Source organism: Gossypium hirsutum, chromosome A08 (genome assembly GCF_007990345.1).
Source record: "Gossypium hirsutum isolate 1008001.06 chromosome A08, Gossypium_hirsutum_v2.1, whole genome shotgun sequence".
Lineage (NCBI taxonomy): Eukaryota > Viridiplantae > Streptophyta > Magnoliopsida > Malvales > Malvaceae > Gossypium > Gossypium hirsutum.
The window spans coordinates 107,130,774-107,147,380 of NC_053431.1; the positions used below are offsets into that span (position 1 = coordinate 107,130,774).

General features: G+C 34.4%; 3 protein-coding genes and 1 long non-coding RNA gene across 5 annotated transcripts; 2 read left to right on the top strand and 2 right to left on the bottom strand.

The window, feature by feature from the left end:
- The first annotated feature begins 2,023 nt into the window (after window positions 1-2,023).
- Window positions 2,024-5,034, top strand: LOC107929632 (EEF1A lysine methyltransferase 4). 2 transcript variants are annotated; one of them, XM_016861129.2, is made up of 9 exons: window positions 2,024-2,416; window positions 2,748-2,861; window positions 2,994-3,062; window positions 3,187-3,206; window positions 3,291-3,343; window positions 3,513-3,543; window positions 3,652-3,733; window positions 4,241-4,318; window positions 4,596-4,731. In XM_016861129.2, the coding sequence occupies exons 1-8, from the start codon at window positions 2,230-2,232 to the stop codon at window positions 4,291-4,293; spliced, it is 609 nt and encodes a 202-aa protein (XP_016716618.1). In that variant the 5' UTR covers window positions 2,024-2,229; the 3' UTR covers window positions 4,294-4,318; window positions 4,596-4,731. The 2 variants fall into 2 exon arrangements, with proteins under 2 accessions (XP_016716618.1, XP_016716615.1); XM_016861126.2 differs by lacking the exon at window positions 4,241-4,318 and having other exon boundaries at window positions 4,596-5,034.
- Window positions 5,035-6,459: 1,425 nt separating this feature from the next.
- Window positions 6,460-9,373, top strand: LOC107929682 (agamous-like MADS-box protein AGL15). The gene is given in 8 exon segments (NM_001327305.1): window positions 6,460-6,641; window positions 7,620-7,698; window positions 7,923-7,987; window positions 8,093-8,192; window positions 8,304-8,345; window positions 8,864-8,905; window positions 8,989-9,161; window positions 9,307-9,373. Coding segments are annotated over 8 exon segments (750 nt in total).
- A 471-nt stretch (window positions 9,374-9,844) lies between these two features.
- Window positions 9,845-10,786, bottom strand: LOC107929649 (UPF0496 protein 4). Its single transcript, XM_016861140.1, has one exon. It carries the CDS (start codon window positions 10,784-10,786, stop codon window positions 9,845-9,847), a length of 942 nt encoding a protein of 313 aa, XP_016716629.1.
- Window positions 10,787-12,046: 1,260 nt separating this feature from the next.
- LOC107929634 (uncharacterized) lies at window positions 12,047-13,836 on the bottom strand. Its single transcript, XR_001692868.2, has 3 exons — window positions 13,699-13,836; window positions 12,886-13,078; window positions 12,047-12,636 (listed from the first exon to the last, which is right to left on the bottom strand). It is a non-coding gene; the product is annotated as an uncharacterized lncRNA (long non-coding RNA).
- Window positions 13,837-16,607: the final 2,771 nt, after the last annotated feature.

Sequence of the window (16,607 nt, forward strand, 5' to 3'; positions counted from 1 at the left end):
CTTTAATTTGTAATTTTTAAAAAGTATATTTTAACAATTTTAATTAAAAAATAACAAATTTTAAATATAACTCTAAATTTGAGGACTACATTAAAAAAAATTAAGATGAAACTAAAATTTTAAATATAATTCTGAAGTGAATGGACTAAATTGAAAATCTGATGCATTTTCAGGGATCATATATGATATTATCCTAGCATAAAAAGGGAAGTCGGATATGATGGCTAAAGATTCATTAAAAAGCTATTATAAAAAACCTATACGCTAAAAAAAACCTTAACTAAACCATCTCTCTTTCTCTCTATTTTTACTTTAAGTGCGTTGTGATACTGACATAGACAAATTTTAGTTTGTGTTGGCATTATCCTCATCTAGGTTATTCATTTAGCTAGAAAAATTATGAAAATATTTTTTATAATTAAATTAAATTATATTAATTGAAAGCATTTTAATCTTTTTATCTTAATAAAAATAAATTAAAATATGTATATGATAAAATTTAAATTCACACTAATTAAATTAATGCTCGATGAAAGCTTTTATTTGATGTGTTTTATACATTTTTCTTTTAATATATTTAATTTATTTTCTCCATCTATTGTACACGTTAATAAAATTGTTAATTGAGTTAGTATCACAAGTCAACTCGACACTAACTCAAAAATTGATGACAGCACAAATTATACTACATTTAATATTATTAATATGATGTATTTATGTGTTTAAATTTTTGTTTTACTCATAATTTAATCTATCTTTTATTTTAATATTATACATATTTCATGCGTTTTTATGATTAATTAGTTTTAAACTTTAAATTTCATTGTTTATTGTGTGTTCTTTTTAAAGACACATATTTATTCTAAATCTGTAATTTCCATGCAAATACACGTGTAATAGAATTCTTAATTCAATTTAATGATTAAGAGAAAAAATAATCGAGTTGTTTATAAATTTTAAAATTTTTTGTTAATTTCAATAATTATTAGAATTTTTTATAATTTCTTTTAAATTTTAACAAAACTTTAATAATTTAACATTTTAAATATTTCTTATTTTAGAAATTATATTTTTTAATTTTTTTATGAAATTGTCATGTAAGCATATAGCGGCTAATCAGTCATTATCAACAGTTACCTCAATACAATAATGGTAAACTCATGCTTTTAATATGTAATAAAATTATGATATTTTTTAAATAAGCATTGATAATGTAGATTAAAATATGTCATAAGTCTTTATATTTATGTAAATTTAAAAATTATTATTTTTATTTTTATTTATAGGAATTTAATCTTTTCATTTTTTAATTTTCAAAATTTAAATTCAACTATTAACATTGTTAAAATTATTTTTTAACATCAAGTTCAATACAATGTAATTTTTTTAGTTATATTCAGGGGTGGAGCCAGAAATTTTTTTAAGGAGGGCCGGAATAAAATTGTATATTTTTATGATAGTAAAAGTAAAATTTTACCATTTTTATTATATATTAATTTAAAATTTTTAAAATTATAAAGGATTAAAGGTAAATTTTTCATTGCCAACCCTAGTTACATTGACACCAAATGGGTAGTAAAAAATTAACGATGTCAAACAATTCGTTAAACTTAAATTTAAAATCTAAAAAATAAAGAAATTAAATTTTTAAAAACAAAAAATATAAGAATTAAATTCCAAAATTATAAAAAAATACACATATTTTAACTTTTTTATCCAAAAATAAATTTGGTGAACAGAGAAAAAGGACCATGGTTGTTTGAACCAAGGCAGTTGACTCGAAAATTTATACAAATAGAAAAATATTGATTAAAACAATTTTTATTTTATAAATTTTAAAATAATTTACGTAAAGAGAATTAATGATTTGACCAATTCCTCCGTATCTAAAGACCTTGAAAAAGACGGGAGAAAGAAAGAAAAAAAAAAGGGAGGTTCCTTGTAAGAGTAAGATGATGTTTGGGATTAGAGGCATAAGCCTCCGTTAAAGCAAAAACTAAACCACACCTTGTGCCCCCATTGACCCCACCACCAAACCCCCAAATCACGTCCACCCACACGCTCCCACACTCTTTACCTCTTCTTGCTTCCCATCCCGTTTCCCTGACCAAACGCGCCCTCCCCCCCCCCCACACACTTCCCCCTCTAAAAAAACCCTGTTCTGGAAACAACTCAGGAAAATAAATAAATAAATAAATAAATAAAACGACGACGAAGAAGAAGAAGAAGATGTTCCGTGATGTTTCAAGCTGCAACACCTACAACTATGGCGATGCCTTGTATTGGGACTCCCGTTATATTCAAGAAGCTGGTGGTGCCTTTGACTGGTACCAACGTTACTCTTCTCTTCGCCCTTTTGTTCGTCGCTATGTCCCTACTTCCTCTCGTGTTCTCATGGTCGGCTGTGGAAATGCCCGTAATTTTCTCCTCACCCCCTCTTTTTTTTTTAATTACCATTTCTAAATAACTACTTTTAAATGTCATTCTTGGTTGGTGTTTTCTGATTCAGTTAACTAACTGCATGATATTGTGTTTGCTGAGCAAGTGTGGGAAAAAGGGTAATGGATGAAATATTGAATTTTGACGGATTTGGTTTTTTAGGCCTATGGGTTTGCAACTTCAAATCTAGGGTTTTGCTTGCATGCTAAGTTTGGGAAATGTCGTAAAAGAAAATCAAAGAATGCATTTTTCATATATGTCAAGGGGATCACTTTTGTGAGAAAAAATGCTTCTATTTTTTTTGGCAGTTATGTCGGAGGATATGGTCAAGGATGGATATGAAGACATTATGAACATTGATATTTCCTCAGTGGCTATTGAAATGATGGGAAGGAAATATGAGTTTGTTCCTCAGCTGAAATGTATCCTTCTTTTTAACCATGAGAGAATGCGGGGAAAGCCTCTCAACATTTTACTATTGTTTTTGGTGATTCTTGCATCGTGTTCCATTGGCTATACCTGTTTCTGTGGTTTCCTTGATGGACCCTAAATAGACATGCAAATGGATGTCAGGGATATGAGTTTTTTCCCAGATGAATCTTTTGACAGTGTTATGGATAAAGGTATGGCATCATGTTTCCATTAGTTTGTCAAAAGTTGCTGGCTTTCTGCTTCAAATGCTAATGCAACTTAATTTTTTTGTTGTTTCTGAATCGCTACTCATGAGCTGCTCGAAATTTGATTTAGGAACTCTTGATTCTTTGATGGTATGATAAGTTTTTCAAATGCTTGAACTGTTTCTTTTGTTTGCTTTATAAACTCTAAAGGTTTTTTCTTTTTATGTGTTTCAGTGTGGCACCGATGCTCCAATAAGTGCTTCTCGGATGTTAGGCGAAGTGAGCAGGTTCTAAACTTAATGGTCTTTGTTACATAGATCCCTTATTTTGTAATGTGAACCTGTTGTTTGTTTTCCCTAGAGACATATAGTATTGTCAAATAGGAGTTGCCTCAATTGTTAATGCACTCATTTTTGGAATTGCTAGCTAAATGCCCTTTTGTTTTCTTCTTGGTAGACTTCTCAAACCTGGAGGGACCTATATGCTGGTAACCATTTCCCAAATCTGAAAACTCCATTCTAGCAATGTTCCCCTTTTTTTTACTCTGAAACTTCAAAATGGATGACATGTTTGTAATTAAATGTGCCTTTACCAGATAACTTATGGTGATCCTTCAGCAAGGATGCCTCATTTGAACCGGCCAACGTATGGTTGGAATATATTTTTGTACAACCTACGTAAGTTCTATTTCTTCTCATTTATATGTTTGGCTATCTTTCATATCATATGGTTTCAGATTACTGTTGTTTCTTCTGAAAAAAATTCTGGAATTATGCAAATATTTTAGTCGTGGGACTGGGAATTACAAATGCTAGTTAGGATTTCCTTCTTTTGTGACTATGTTAATCTTGCACGATTTTGCTCGATTGGATTATGTTTCTCTATTCATTAATAGAACCACCTAAAGCCCATTTTGTACTCTCTTTGCTTTATCCCTCCGCCTTGTTCTTTTGTTGGAATTTGAATCCCCACTTTGCCTGGCTTTCTTGATTTGAGGAAACACGGATCAGAGGACGTTACTTGTTTAGGAAGTTAAATGGTGCTAGCATTTCTCCTTTGCTGCTCTTCCCACAATTACTTCTAGACACTCTAAAGCCGGAGATTCTTCCAAGAAGCTATCTAAATAAGATGACCAAATAAAAGGTCTTTTCATTGTAATCCAAACATTCTGATGTTCTTTCTAGAAACCAACGCTGTCCTACCCTTGCATGCAATGGGGTGCCAAACACAATGGTGATGTCTATCGGGGAGATTCAGATAGGGTAAGTCAGTTAGGACATTACCGAACTTTGTTCATTTCCCCCCAAAGAACCAAGATACTCTTTGTCTCATATGATCATCCTTAACATCCTATGTTGTATGTGTAAGAAAAAAAGGTGTACTGGCTCCATTCATTTAATTGTTTGCATATAAAAAATTCAAAAGGTTACGTAATTTCTGCATCTTTACCAGCAAGTCCATTGGTCACAAGGAAGAAGGAACCTTAGTTTTAGCGTGTTTCAAACTGTTTTCTTAACGCACTTTTTGTTTCATCTGCAGCCAGACCGGATTTTAAGAGGCCTGGAGGTTGTTCATCGACAAAGTCGTACTTGGAGCCAATTCCAATCACGGAAAAGGGATTACTTCCTGCGGACTTTGTTTTGGAAGACCCGGATTCTCACTTCATATATGTTTGCAAAAAGATGGATGACACAGAGCTAAGGAACATACCCACCTATCCATTAACATCTGAGATTTTATAGTGAAAAGAGTAAAATGAATGAAGTGCTGAGGTAGCATTTTATACTGCTTTCAGAAGCTTCAACATCACATTTGGATTCATAAGCATTTGTATAATTATTGTTACCACTTAGGACATTTTAGTAGGGAAAAAAACTATTGTTTGTAACCCAAAAAAAGGAATTCTGTATTTTTTTTTTGTGGTTTGAAATATTAATTCTGCTGTTGTACAAAAATAAAATGCAAAACATTCAGCTTATAATTATGTTTTTAGTGGATTAATACTCGCACGGTAAGGACAAAGCTCAAACTCACATTTTGTCAAAAGGTCCAAATAAAGGTTTATTACTTGCTTTTATCCACCAGGGAGATTTCTTCCTTATTAGCTGTTAAAACACTTAAATTCGACTGTGGGATAAATTTTCATTTATATGGAGAATGAGGTCAGTGATTAATTGGTTAAATCGGTGGGTTTGATTAGTTTTATTTAGTAATTCATCAATTTTTAATTATAATCGACTAAGATTGGTTTTAATTGAATCCAGTTGGATAAATCAATTTATTTTATATATTAAAATAAACAAATCAATTTATTTATGAATTTTAATAGGAATTACATTTAGATTGCGGATTCGGATATTTATAAAAATTATTATTTGTTTTTGTAGATTCATATTCTGCAAATTTGGATAGCATATATATTCAAATGCGATAGTTACTCGGATATCAATTATTCAGAATTTACATTGTTTATTGATGTAATAGATGTAAATTTTGATTTGAACATCCGAATTCAATAGTTACAAAATGTTTAAAATTTTGATTATACATATAAAAAGAATTTTATTGCCTTTGAATTTGAACTTTTGTGGGGTTGGATGCATGAAAAAATGATTGAGAATTTTAAAATTAATTTTTTTCAGATTTGAATATCAAATGAATAATGATATTGAATTTAGATTTGGATAATAATGCTTGCTAATAACCAAAAATATAAAATATTTTAGGGAGAGAAAGAAGGAATTTGGGAAATAAAGCTTAAAAAAAGCATTGTTGTAAAATTGTAGCAGTAGTGGCAAAAAAGGGAAAATTTAAAACATTATGATTCTTCTCCAAATTTGGTACATACATATTACCAAAATCCGATAGATATATGTAGTGGTAGATTTTAGCAGATATGGCAAATCCAAAGATGCAATTTATAGCAACCAAAATCCCCCCTTCTCAAAGATTTAGCATTACTATATATATAGCAAAAATCAAAGATTCAAATTCAACCATTAAAACTCCCAAATCAACTACTATACATAAATGGAAAATTGATACTTTCTAAGTGGTATATACAAAGGTGGGGTCCAGCACCAGTACCTAAAAATGTAAAATCTCTCCAAATGTGGCAAAGGGAAATCATGCGAGGCACTCCAAATAGAATTACAGAGCGCCATGCAAGAACTTGTCGTTTCCAGTCTCTAAAAAACGCCTTTCCTTTTTCAGTTTTTTTTTAAATCTTCTCTTTTCACTAAAATTAGCATTCCTTTTTTTCTTTTTAATGATCAAAAGCAAAATTTAAACTCAAGGCGAATAGTTGTTGGTCTTTCTTCTTTTGTCTCTCAAACATTGAATTGAATTTTTTTGCCTCTTGTTTTCTGTTTTTTTCTAGAAGAAACAGAGAAGAGAAAAAAAAATGGGTAGGGGGAAAATAGAGATAAAGAGAATAGAGAATGCTAATAGCAGGCAAGTTACATTCTCCAAGAGGCGTGCCGGGTTGCTTAAGAAGGCTAAGGAACTGGCTATTCTATGTGATGCTGAGGTTGCTGTCATCATTTTCTCCAATACTGGCAAGCTATTTGAGTTTTCCAGTTCTGGGTATGCATTTATATATTTAAAAAATGAATTTTCTTTTTTATTTTTTTTATGTTCTTATCATTGCATGAATTGTTTTTTTTTTTTGGTTGGATTATAACTGAGGCTTACCCTTTATTATTTATGACATTTTTCATTACTTTTGATAATCAGAATGGTGTAGTTTAGTGGGTTTTGGGAATTTTGATTTGTTTGAATTCCTGCATGTTTGTTTGAATTTGTTTCTGCTGATACTTTCGACTTTCTGTTATTTTCTGTCATTTTGTTATGAAATTTTCAGCCCTGCCATTCTTCGCCCTTTTCAAAATTGTTATATTTGATGATCCACAGTACGTTTTAACCGGGAAAAAAAGGCTAAATTCTGTTCAATGAACTTTTTAACTGGGAAAAAAATGGGTTTGAGGAAGAAACAACTTTTTGTAGAATTGTGTTTTTATTTTACCTTTTGTTCCTTAATTGTTGCTTTGCATGTTTGGATTGCAATTGTTCATGTAAATTTAAACATTTCACTTTTTTCTGGGACACATTAAATTTATTTATTGTTACTGTGAGGTTTTGTTTGGGATTGCAAGGATAGAATATTTTCAAAATTCTTAACATTCGTTTGTTTGCTTGCTTTTCTACCTACATCATGAGAAGCTATATTCCTTTTATATCTCAGCTGAGTTTCTCATTGAGATTTCAATAGAAACTTGGTATCTTTGAAGTGTTGGCCTTTGATGACAAGCACATGTTAATCAATGTGTGTGTCTACATGTTAGCCCCAGGGATAGCAGATTAGTGAGATAGGGGAGGCACCCTGCTATAGGAGATTAGAAAGTGCTCAGCTTTCTTAAGGATTGTTTATTTCAGTGTGTTGATTGGGCTCATAGTCTAACTTTATGTAATGGGAGGGATGAATGTTGTAATATAAAGACTATGCAACTAACTTCTTCATTGTAGAGAAAAAGGTATTGTCTTATTCATTTGTTCCTTGTGCAGCATGAAGAAAACATTTTCTAGATACAACAAGTGTTTGCAAGGTTCTATCGAGATGGCTCTAGTCGAACATAAAGCGGAGGTAATCTGCATTTTATGCTTTACATACACAAATCCGGTTTCCTTTGGTCTTGAGACAACATATTTCAATTTCATCATCTGTATGTGGTTACTACCAGTTGAAACATAAGTTGACTAAATTTTCTTTTCCAAATATGTTTCTGTTTCATTTATTTTTTTTTCCTTGCAATGGTTTTATGCTGAAAGAATACATATGGATGATTTCAAGTGTACACTTGTTTGCAGAAACAAGTCTGTAAGGAGGCGGATAATCTGAAGGATGAAGTTGCAAAGCTGCAAATGAAACAGTTGTATGTTATCTTAATTATCTGTTTTGTTTTAAGTGTTACATTTTTCTCCAATACAGATATATTACTTTTCCTTAAAATAATTGTTTCTTTTTTCTGATTTTGTAGACAGCTGCTGGGTAAGAACTTGACCAGCGTGAGCTTGAAAGAGCTTGAGGTCCTGGAGCAGCAGCTAAGTGAAGGGTTGTCATCTGTGAAGGAGAAGAAGGTTGTATGACATTTTCTCCAAATTCAACAGATCAATTAAGTTAATTGGACACTCATTTCTAGAAACAGTCTGTTACCTTTAGAGGACTTAATAGGAATCCTACCATTTCAGGAACAATTGCTCATGGAACAACTAGAGCGATCGAGATTACAGGTATGCCAGGTCCCACTCTGCATGTCCTGTTATATATATAGAGAGAGAGTTAACTTTTCATGTCTTTGTTTTGTTTAAAAAAAAATCATATTTTTGAGCAATTAAGATGGTGCTCAAGTTATCTCCAATTATAAGTTCATTTTTCAAAGAAAATCAGATCCTGATCACTTTTGGAGAATGCTTGTTTATACTTGTGTGGAGGAGGCAAGGTCTAATGAAACTTGTAACACATTGGCTATAAACACCTGAAGTTACTCTAAAGTGAGAATATTAAGGATGGCAGTATGGAAATGGTTGGAACCAGAAGGACAGGACGAAAGTGGGAAATGAAAAGTTTATGGAAAGTAGTTACATTTGTGAAATATCTCACACTGAGAATGGCTAAAAGTTACAGTTCCATGCATCTTTCCTGTTGTGTATTAGACAATGAAGTGGATTAATATCTATTCATTTAAAAACGATTGTTTTTTTCTAAACCTTCAAGTTAATTATTAGTCCAATTGAATTTCTGTTTCCAGGAGCAGCGGGTGATGCTTGAGAATGAAACTTTACGCAGGCAGGCAAGTTATATTTCCCTTTACAAACCTGGAAATCATTCATTATGGTCACCTGAACCTATTTTTATTTTTGCCGAACAATGCAGCTTGAGGAGCTAAGAGGTTTCTTTCCATCAACTGATCACCTGGTCCGATCCTATCTTGAGTACTATCCTGTTGAAAGGAAGAATTCTCTGATGAGCCATAACATTCGCGGTCCAGATGTGACCTGTGCTTGCAACCTTGAAAAGGGAGATTCAGACACGACCTTGTATTTGGGGTATGTATTTCTTACGTTTCGGAACACTTGGGAAACAATAAGAACTGAGTTATACTATTATCAAAGTATTGCCCTTATCATACTATTTTAGTCAAATCTTTTACTGTATTGTTTAGTCCCATACAATGTCTCTCTTTGATATCAGGTTGCCTAGTGATCATCACAAGATAAAGAAACCTGAAAGCCATTCCAATGACTCAGAGAGCCAATAGGGGCCAATATGATTCTTTCCTTAATACTGTTCCCTTTGCCTCTCTATTGGGGATGACAAAACCAAGATATGGATATGCTACAAGTGACTCTAGTTTGGTAGTTTTTTAAAGAACCATTTGTCCAAATTACAGAAGTAAACACAGTGAAGTTATAGATGTTTCTTTTCAGGTAATGGATACACTTTAGGTGAAAGAGCGAGGATATTCGCAAATAGGCTTTCCTTTTTGTATCTAAATGGTCCTAGTTTTGCTTTCCATTGCAATTTCCCATTACCAACATGAATTAGTGAGGTTGCAGTTCAGGTTTCATTTGGTGACTCAGAAAATTTTGTTCTATTTTCGGACTTTAGCAAGAAAAACTGTTCTATTTCCATTAATAATTTTGAAGATACAATATATAAAAAAAATGTCACACAAATCTGTATGTGCATATTTTTTCTTCTATTTACATAAGAAACTGGGGATTTGATGTTATTGCTTGCGTTGCCGAACACCGTTAAGCAGTTCATTTCTGGCTGCCAATACACTCGAAAACAGGGCATCCACTTGCTTTTCTAAAGCATCCATCTCCTTCTCGAAAACACCTAACTTTCCACCGAAATCCATGGCTGCAACACTGGTTTTACCAGAAAGGATTGCTGATACTAGGGAATTTGCTGCACTGTTCAGCTCCTTAACCTCTTTTAATGTCTCACCTTTCTCCACCATAACCTTAAAAACACATGAATCTACATCAATTAACAAAGCAGAATTGAACCTGACAATCACTTGTTTGATCTCCAAGTATGGTTTGGTCTCTCCAGACAAGGTAGCCAAAACAACCCCAAATACCCATAACCCAACACTCTTTACCTCCATCAAAGCTTCATGGACTACCCTTTCCTTGCAAGAAGACAATTTCCCCTCACCACCTTCCTTGTTTCTCACCAGTTCCTTTAAGTCCTTGCTTGAACTTTGGGACTGGATTGCTTTGAGATGTTCAATCGCCGTAGAAGGTGAACTCTCCACAAGGTTCAAAGCATGAGCAAAGGAAAGCCGAGCCTGTGCCAAGTGAGAAAGAGAAGAAGTAACACAGTTGAGAAGCTCCAGTAAATGCAAGCCGTAGTTAAGATACTCATCGAGGGAAGCAACATCCCAGCAGCTCATGGGGTAGTCTATATCCCCAACCAGCTTCAAAAACGCCTTGTTGATAACAGGAAGTAACTCAAAACATCGCTGAATCCATGAAAAAGACAAGATTTCTGAACCAGGTTCTGGATGCAACAACTGATTCACACAATTCGAAACATCAGACCGAAAAGCCTGTAGAGAGGCTGACAAAGCATCAACCTCTGCTTGGTGGTGGTGGTGGTGGTGGTAGTGATTTTCCAGCTTGTGGTATAATTTACTAAGCCTTTGTACCAAGAGTACCATTGAAGACAACAAAAAGAGAAGGTTTTTTGGGTTTAGTTTTGTTGATAAGGTTTCGTTTGAGTTTGGGTAAGATTGTTTGAAATTTGTTTTATTTATAGAAAGAAGGAAAGTCAAGAGGTTGGTGTTGCTTCAGCTCAACATAAAACAGCAACATGTTGCAAAACAATAGGCCACCATATTAGTTGTAGTCAAATGTTCTTATCCTGTTTTTATTTTAGTGTATGCGAAACACGGTTTTGTAAGCACAATTTGGGGGAGAGGGCAGGTATGATATTTTTTTAATTTGGTCTTTAAATAATTTTTTATTCATATTAGTCCTTGAATTTAACAAATATTTCTAGTTGTTGATTACTTTCGATAATCTTTTTGTTAAGGATTAGACACATGAATTAATTAAAGGGGTGTATGTTGATGATGGGTGATGCATGCAATAAAGTGGCAACTAATATTGTCCGTTGATCTAGTTGATTAAAAAGGACAAGTAGGACTTAGCTGTAGGTTTCTGTTCTTACACGGTAAGTAAAGTGATTGATTGCACAGCCTTGTGTAGGGACCATTGACCAATAGGGTTTCAAGACAATTGCACTTGAAACGTTTTTATAAAGGCTTTCTACTGGGCTTTATCATCGCAACTTGTATGGCGGCAGTCGTGTTGGATGAATTCCACGGGTTTTATAATTCTTTAATACTCTATTTTAATGAAAGATGGGGTGGATGTTGTTTTTGGGGTTGAGGAAATTAGTGGAACGTCAAGACATGGGGAAATTGTGGAATAAAGATGGTAAACCTCATTCAACACGCCATACTGAATCCTGCGTTTGGATCATTTCGTGGAGTCATTATTATTCAGCATCATTGAATAAATACAAAAACCAAAAAAAGGAAAATTTCCCAAAATATCCTAAACAACTTTTGAAAGAAGAATAGATACAAAGAGAACAACGATGGGTTCGTTTCGATTGCCCCCAACTTGTTTGGTGGCCGACCCATTCTGTCGCGATGTACTAAAACTCCATTCGTGGCTTGCTGCTTCTGAATCCCATCATAAAGTAGTTGGGCCAATGAAAATTAAACTCCTATGATATGAGCTAATTTCTTTTTGTTGAAAACAAACATAACAAAATTAAATTATATGAACTATTCGAGAGGAACTAAAATTCCTCTTTTATTAACTTTAAGGAAATCTAACACTACATTTAGAGGGGTCTCTACCAGTTGTAAATCCTTTTCCGTTTCAAAGGCCAATTTGGCAAGATAGTCAGCACATTGATTCTCCTCCCTGGAAATGTATCTTAAAATCCATTGACTTTCTTAAGACAAAATACGGTGTATTCTTCTGATTAGGATAGAGTTTGAGATCTTCGAAACATTGTCATGAATAGCTTTGACTACCTCCAAGCTATCAGAGTGAATAACTACATTGCTATGACCTTTACGTTAGATGAGTTTTAAGCCATCTAGAATGCCCCAAAGTTTTGGGTCAAAAATTGAACAATTCCCTAGGAATATGTTACAACCAATCACCCATTCATCCAGTCACCTGTACCATCTTGTACCACTCCTCCAACAGTTGCTCTTCTTGATGTTACTTGAACATTACCATCGGTATTAAGAAAGGTCCAATCCCTGGGTAAAAGCTCCTCATAAGGTAAGCTTATATTATTAATCGAACCATCTCTAGGAGCTAAAGAAGATTGTTTGGCCCAATACATGGAAACCTTAATGATCTCGCTAGAACTCCATGATTTCCTTTGAAAGATGAAAAGATTTCAATTCTTCCATAAGCGCCAAGCTAATAATCCGAAGAGGCAAGCCCAACTGATTTCCCCATCAAGAAGAATCAAAGTATCCTGCAAATTAAAAAAGATCCATTTGTATAGAGAGTTAGAAAAAAAAAGTTTGTTGGTTTTCCAAGACTACCTATTTCCAGACTTCCTTAGCCAATGTGTAATCTCGAATAATGTGCAAAATGTCCTTAAAATCATGTCCACAAATTGAACAAGAAGAATCTACAGCTATGCCATGCCAAACTCTTTTCACATTGGTGAGAAGTCTCTACTTAAGAACTGTCTAAAAAAAGAAACGGACTCTGTACGGACCCGAAAATTTCCATGCTCTCTTCCATAACTCGTCATTAGAACTCCAAGAATCCTCTTTCAACACCTTGTATGCGTTTTTAATAGAGAAAGTGCCAGTTGAACTATGGCGCCAATACAGTCTATCAAGTCCTTCAACTGGGTGAGAAGGAGGAATTCCCATAATGTGAGTAATAATCTCTTCTGGTAACCAAACCTGCAAAAAATTAAGGTTTCAGTTGCCTTCTCCTGTGACCAAATCACTAAACAAAAAATCAGTATTAACATTAGCATAGGCAGGTAAATAATTAACCAAAGGACCAACGTTAGGAATCCACTGGTCTTTCCAACATTGAATTTTATTCCCATCATCGACAGATCGATATGAGCTAAAATTTGAGCAAAATAAAATGGTGCGTAATTGGCTTGGAGCAAAACAGAGCATTCCAACCTTAGTGAAAATGATGCGTTTTAATCTTTCAAGTAACGGATGATTAGTTATTTTGGCAGAACAATTGTCAATTATTTGTTTTATTTCTTTTTAAATATTATCTAGATGTAAGGAGAATAACGAGCAGTACAGTTTATACATTTTCCTTTCCTCTTTTAAGTTTTTTTCTCTTTTTTTTTCTTCCTCTGAATCTTGTTTCTGCAAATTTCTACATTCTGGTTTAACTCTTAATAGGGTATCAGAGTTATGGATTCTGATGGTCGGGGAAGGTGCAACTACTCGTGTTCAAAAGGAAGTCAATGTTCTGCAACAAGAGATGGTAAAGGTGCAAGGAGAACTATCACAAATAGAGTCAAGATTGGATGCCAAGTTTGAAGCTCGCTTACTTGGGTTCAAGGAAGAGTTTAGATCTGAACTCCTCGGATTATTTGAATAGTACTTTGGTTCGTCGGGGCTTTGCCAACAACGAAGCTGCTCGAGAAAAAGGAAAAAAGGATCCTAAGAGAACCTCCCCTTAGTTTTCCTCCTAAAGAGACAATAGGAAGTTCTCACCACGAAACACCATCACTAGTGGAAAGAGACCTAAATCATGCCCAACCAGAGGTGTTGTCAAGAAGAAATTACAGAATAACTTGTCCTCATTTCAATGGTTCGGACTTCAGGGTGTGGTGGTTCAAACTAAGATAGTATTTCGAAGCTGAAGCTGTGGTTGAAGGTGACAAGATCAAGATTGTGTTGTTAAATCTCAAGGGAAGGGCTCTAGAATGGCACTATTTTTATGCACAAATAGGGGGAAATGCAGGCTTTAAATTGGACCAACTATGCTGAAGTTTTGAAAGAAAGGATTGGGTCCAACACATTCAGGAACCCCATGTCAAAGTTGGTCTCATTAAAGCAACAATGCTCGGTTGAGAGTTACCACAACTCTTTTGTAAGCCTTCTGAATCTTATGCCCTAGATATTTTTGATAGCAACTTGAAGCATGAGGTAAGTTAATATTTGTAATTATTTGAACCTCAAACATTGGTCGAAGGCCTATTGTGAGTGGCACTCCAAAGAGAGTTTTTCTTGTAGCCTCTAGTCCGGTAACTCATTTTGGATCTTCAGGGACACTATTTGTTGGTTCTGTTAAACCTGTCACTCCTCCACATACTAGAACAAGAACTATTTTAGCCTATGGTTTTGTTAATACTTCCAATTCTTCTAGAGCCCCGTATAGGGGAATTAGCCTATTATTGATAGTTGAACAAGAGCAAAAAGGTTTGTGCTTTTGGTATGGAAACAAATACTATGTGGGTCATAAGTGTGTCAAGGGCCAACTTTATCAAATGTTGAAAGACTTTCAGTCTGAGGATGAAGGAAAAGATTTACATGAATACGGAGAGCAACTAGAGGAACTTTCAGGAGATATAGAACAACCCCAGGAGCCTGTTCTGTCATTACATACCCAAAAAGGGTCTCAAGGCCCTCATACCATGAAAATCATAACTACTGAAGAACCTACAAGACGATTGTGCTAATTGACTTGAGCAGCACCCATAACTTTATGGATGCAAATATGGTGAATAGACTATATTTTCCTTTGCGTAATCAGGAGCAGCTTAATGTAACAGTGGCAGACAATAGAAACTTGATGACTAGAGGAACTTGTAGAAAAGTGAATTGAGAATCTCAGAGATTTAGTTTTGTGACAGATTTTATAGTATTATCGGTGAAGGGGCGTGACATGGTCCTAGGAGTATAGTGGCTACCATTTTTGGGGTCAATTACTTGGAACTTTGAGTTTCTGACAATGAGATTTTTGTTGGACTAGAAAGAGTCCACTTGGAAAGAGATTTTACCTGGGAGCATCTGAATCTTATCTGCGAGCCAGTCCTCTAAATGTCTAGCTTAAAATGGTCAAACTTTGAATCCTTGCACTATGATTATGACCTCCACAACTCATGTTTGCCTGATTGTAGCTCCTTTAGTAACACATTTGGGCTTAAAGGCACATCTTGATAAGTTTGCTGATATCTTTAGCACTTCTATTGGTTTACCACTGAAAAGAGCACAAGACCACAAGATCCCTTTGAAAGAAGAGAATGTGATAGTTAAGCTTCGACCCTATAAATATCCAATAGTCCTAAAGACTAAAACGGAGAAAGTAATTCAAGATATATTAGTTGCTGGTATCATAAGAGATAGCACGAGTTCTTTTGCATCTCCCATAGTAATAGTGAAGAAAAAAGACTGTAGTTAGAGGCTCTATGTGAACTACTAGCAACTCAATCAGTTGACCATTAAGGATAGGTTTCCTATCTCTATTATTGAAGAGCTGTTGGATGAACTAAGTCATACTAGGGTCTTTTCTAAGTTGGACCTTAGATTCGGATATCACCAAATCAAAATGGATGAATCAGACTTCCATATAACGACCTTCAAGTCCCTTGAAGGCTAGTACAAATTTTTAGTGATGCCATTTAGCCTCATTAATGCCCCTTCAAACTTCCAATCCCTCATGAATGCTATTTTTAGACCATTACTAAGAAAACCAATTTTAGTTATCTTTGATGACATCTTGGTGTCCTCAACGTCATGGAAAGAGCATCTATCACACATTAGGATAGTCTTTGAAATTTTGAGGCAACTAACACTTTTTGTAAAGGAAAGTAAATGTACTTTTGGGACAAAATGAATGGAATACTTAGGCCATGTTATATCCAAAGGAACAGTAGCCATGAACCAAGCCAAAATTGAATCTGTAATGAACAGGCCTATGCCAACCTGTACTAAGGAGTTAAGGGGATTTTTGGGGCTGACTGGTTATTACAGACGTTTCATTAAGAACTATGGGCTACTAGCTCGACCCCTTACCGATTTCTTGAAAAAGAACACTTGGAATTGGAAATATCCAATGCTTAAAGCATTCCAACTGCTCAAGGAAGCCCTTTGCTCAGCACCTGTGCTTACCCTTCTAGACTTCTAGATAGAATTTTACATTGATACAGATGCTTCAGGTTTCAGTATGGGAGCTGTACTTCAGCAACAAGGGAAACCAGTAGCATATTTTAGTAAAGGTCTGGGTGTGAGGCATCAAGCATTGTCGATCTACGAAAAAATACTTGCAGTACTATTGGTAATAAGAAAATGGCATGCTTATTTGGTTAGGAAACATTTCAAGATTAGAAAAGACCACTAAAGCTTGAGGTTTTTGTCAGATCAACTGGCTATTATTCTATTTCAGCAAAAATGGGAGGCCAAAATTCTGGGATACGACTATGAAATCATTTATAAGAAATGATGCAGTAATGTT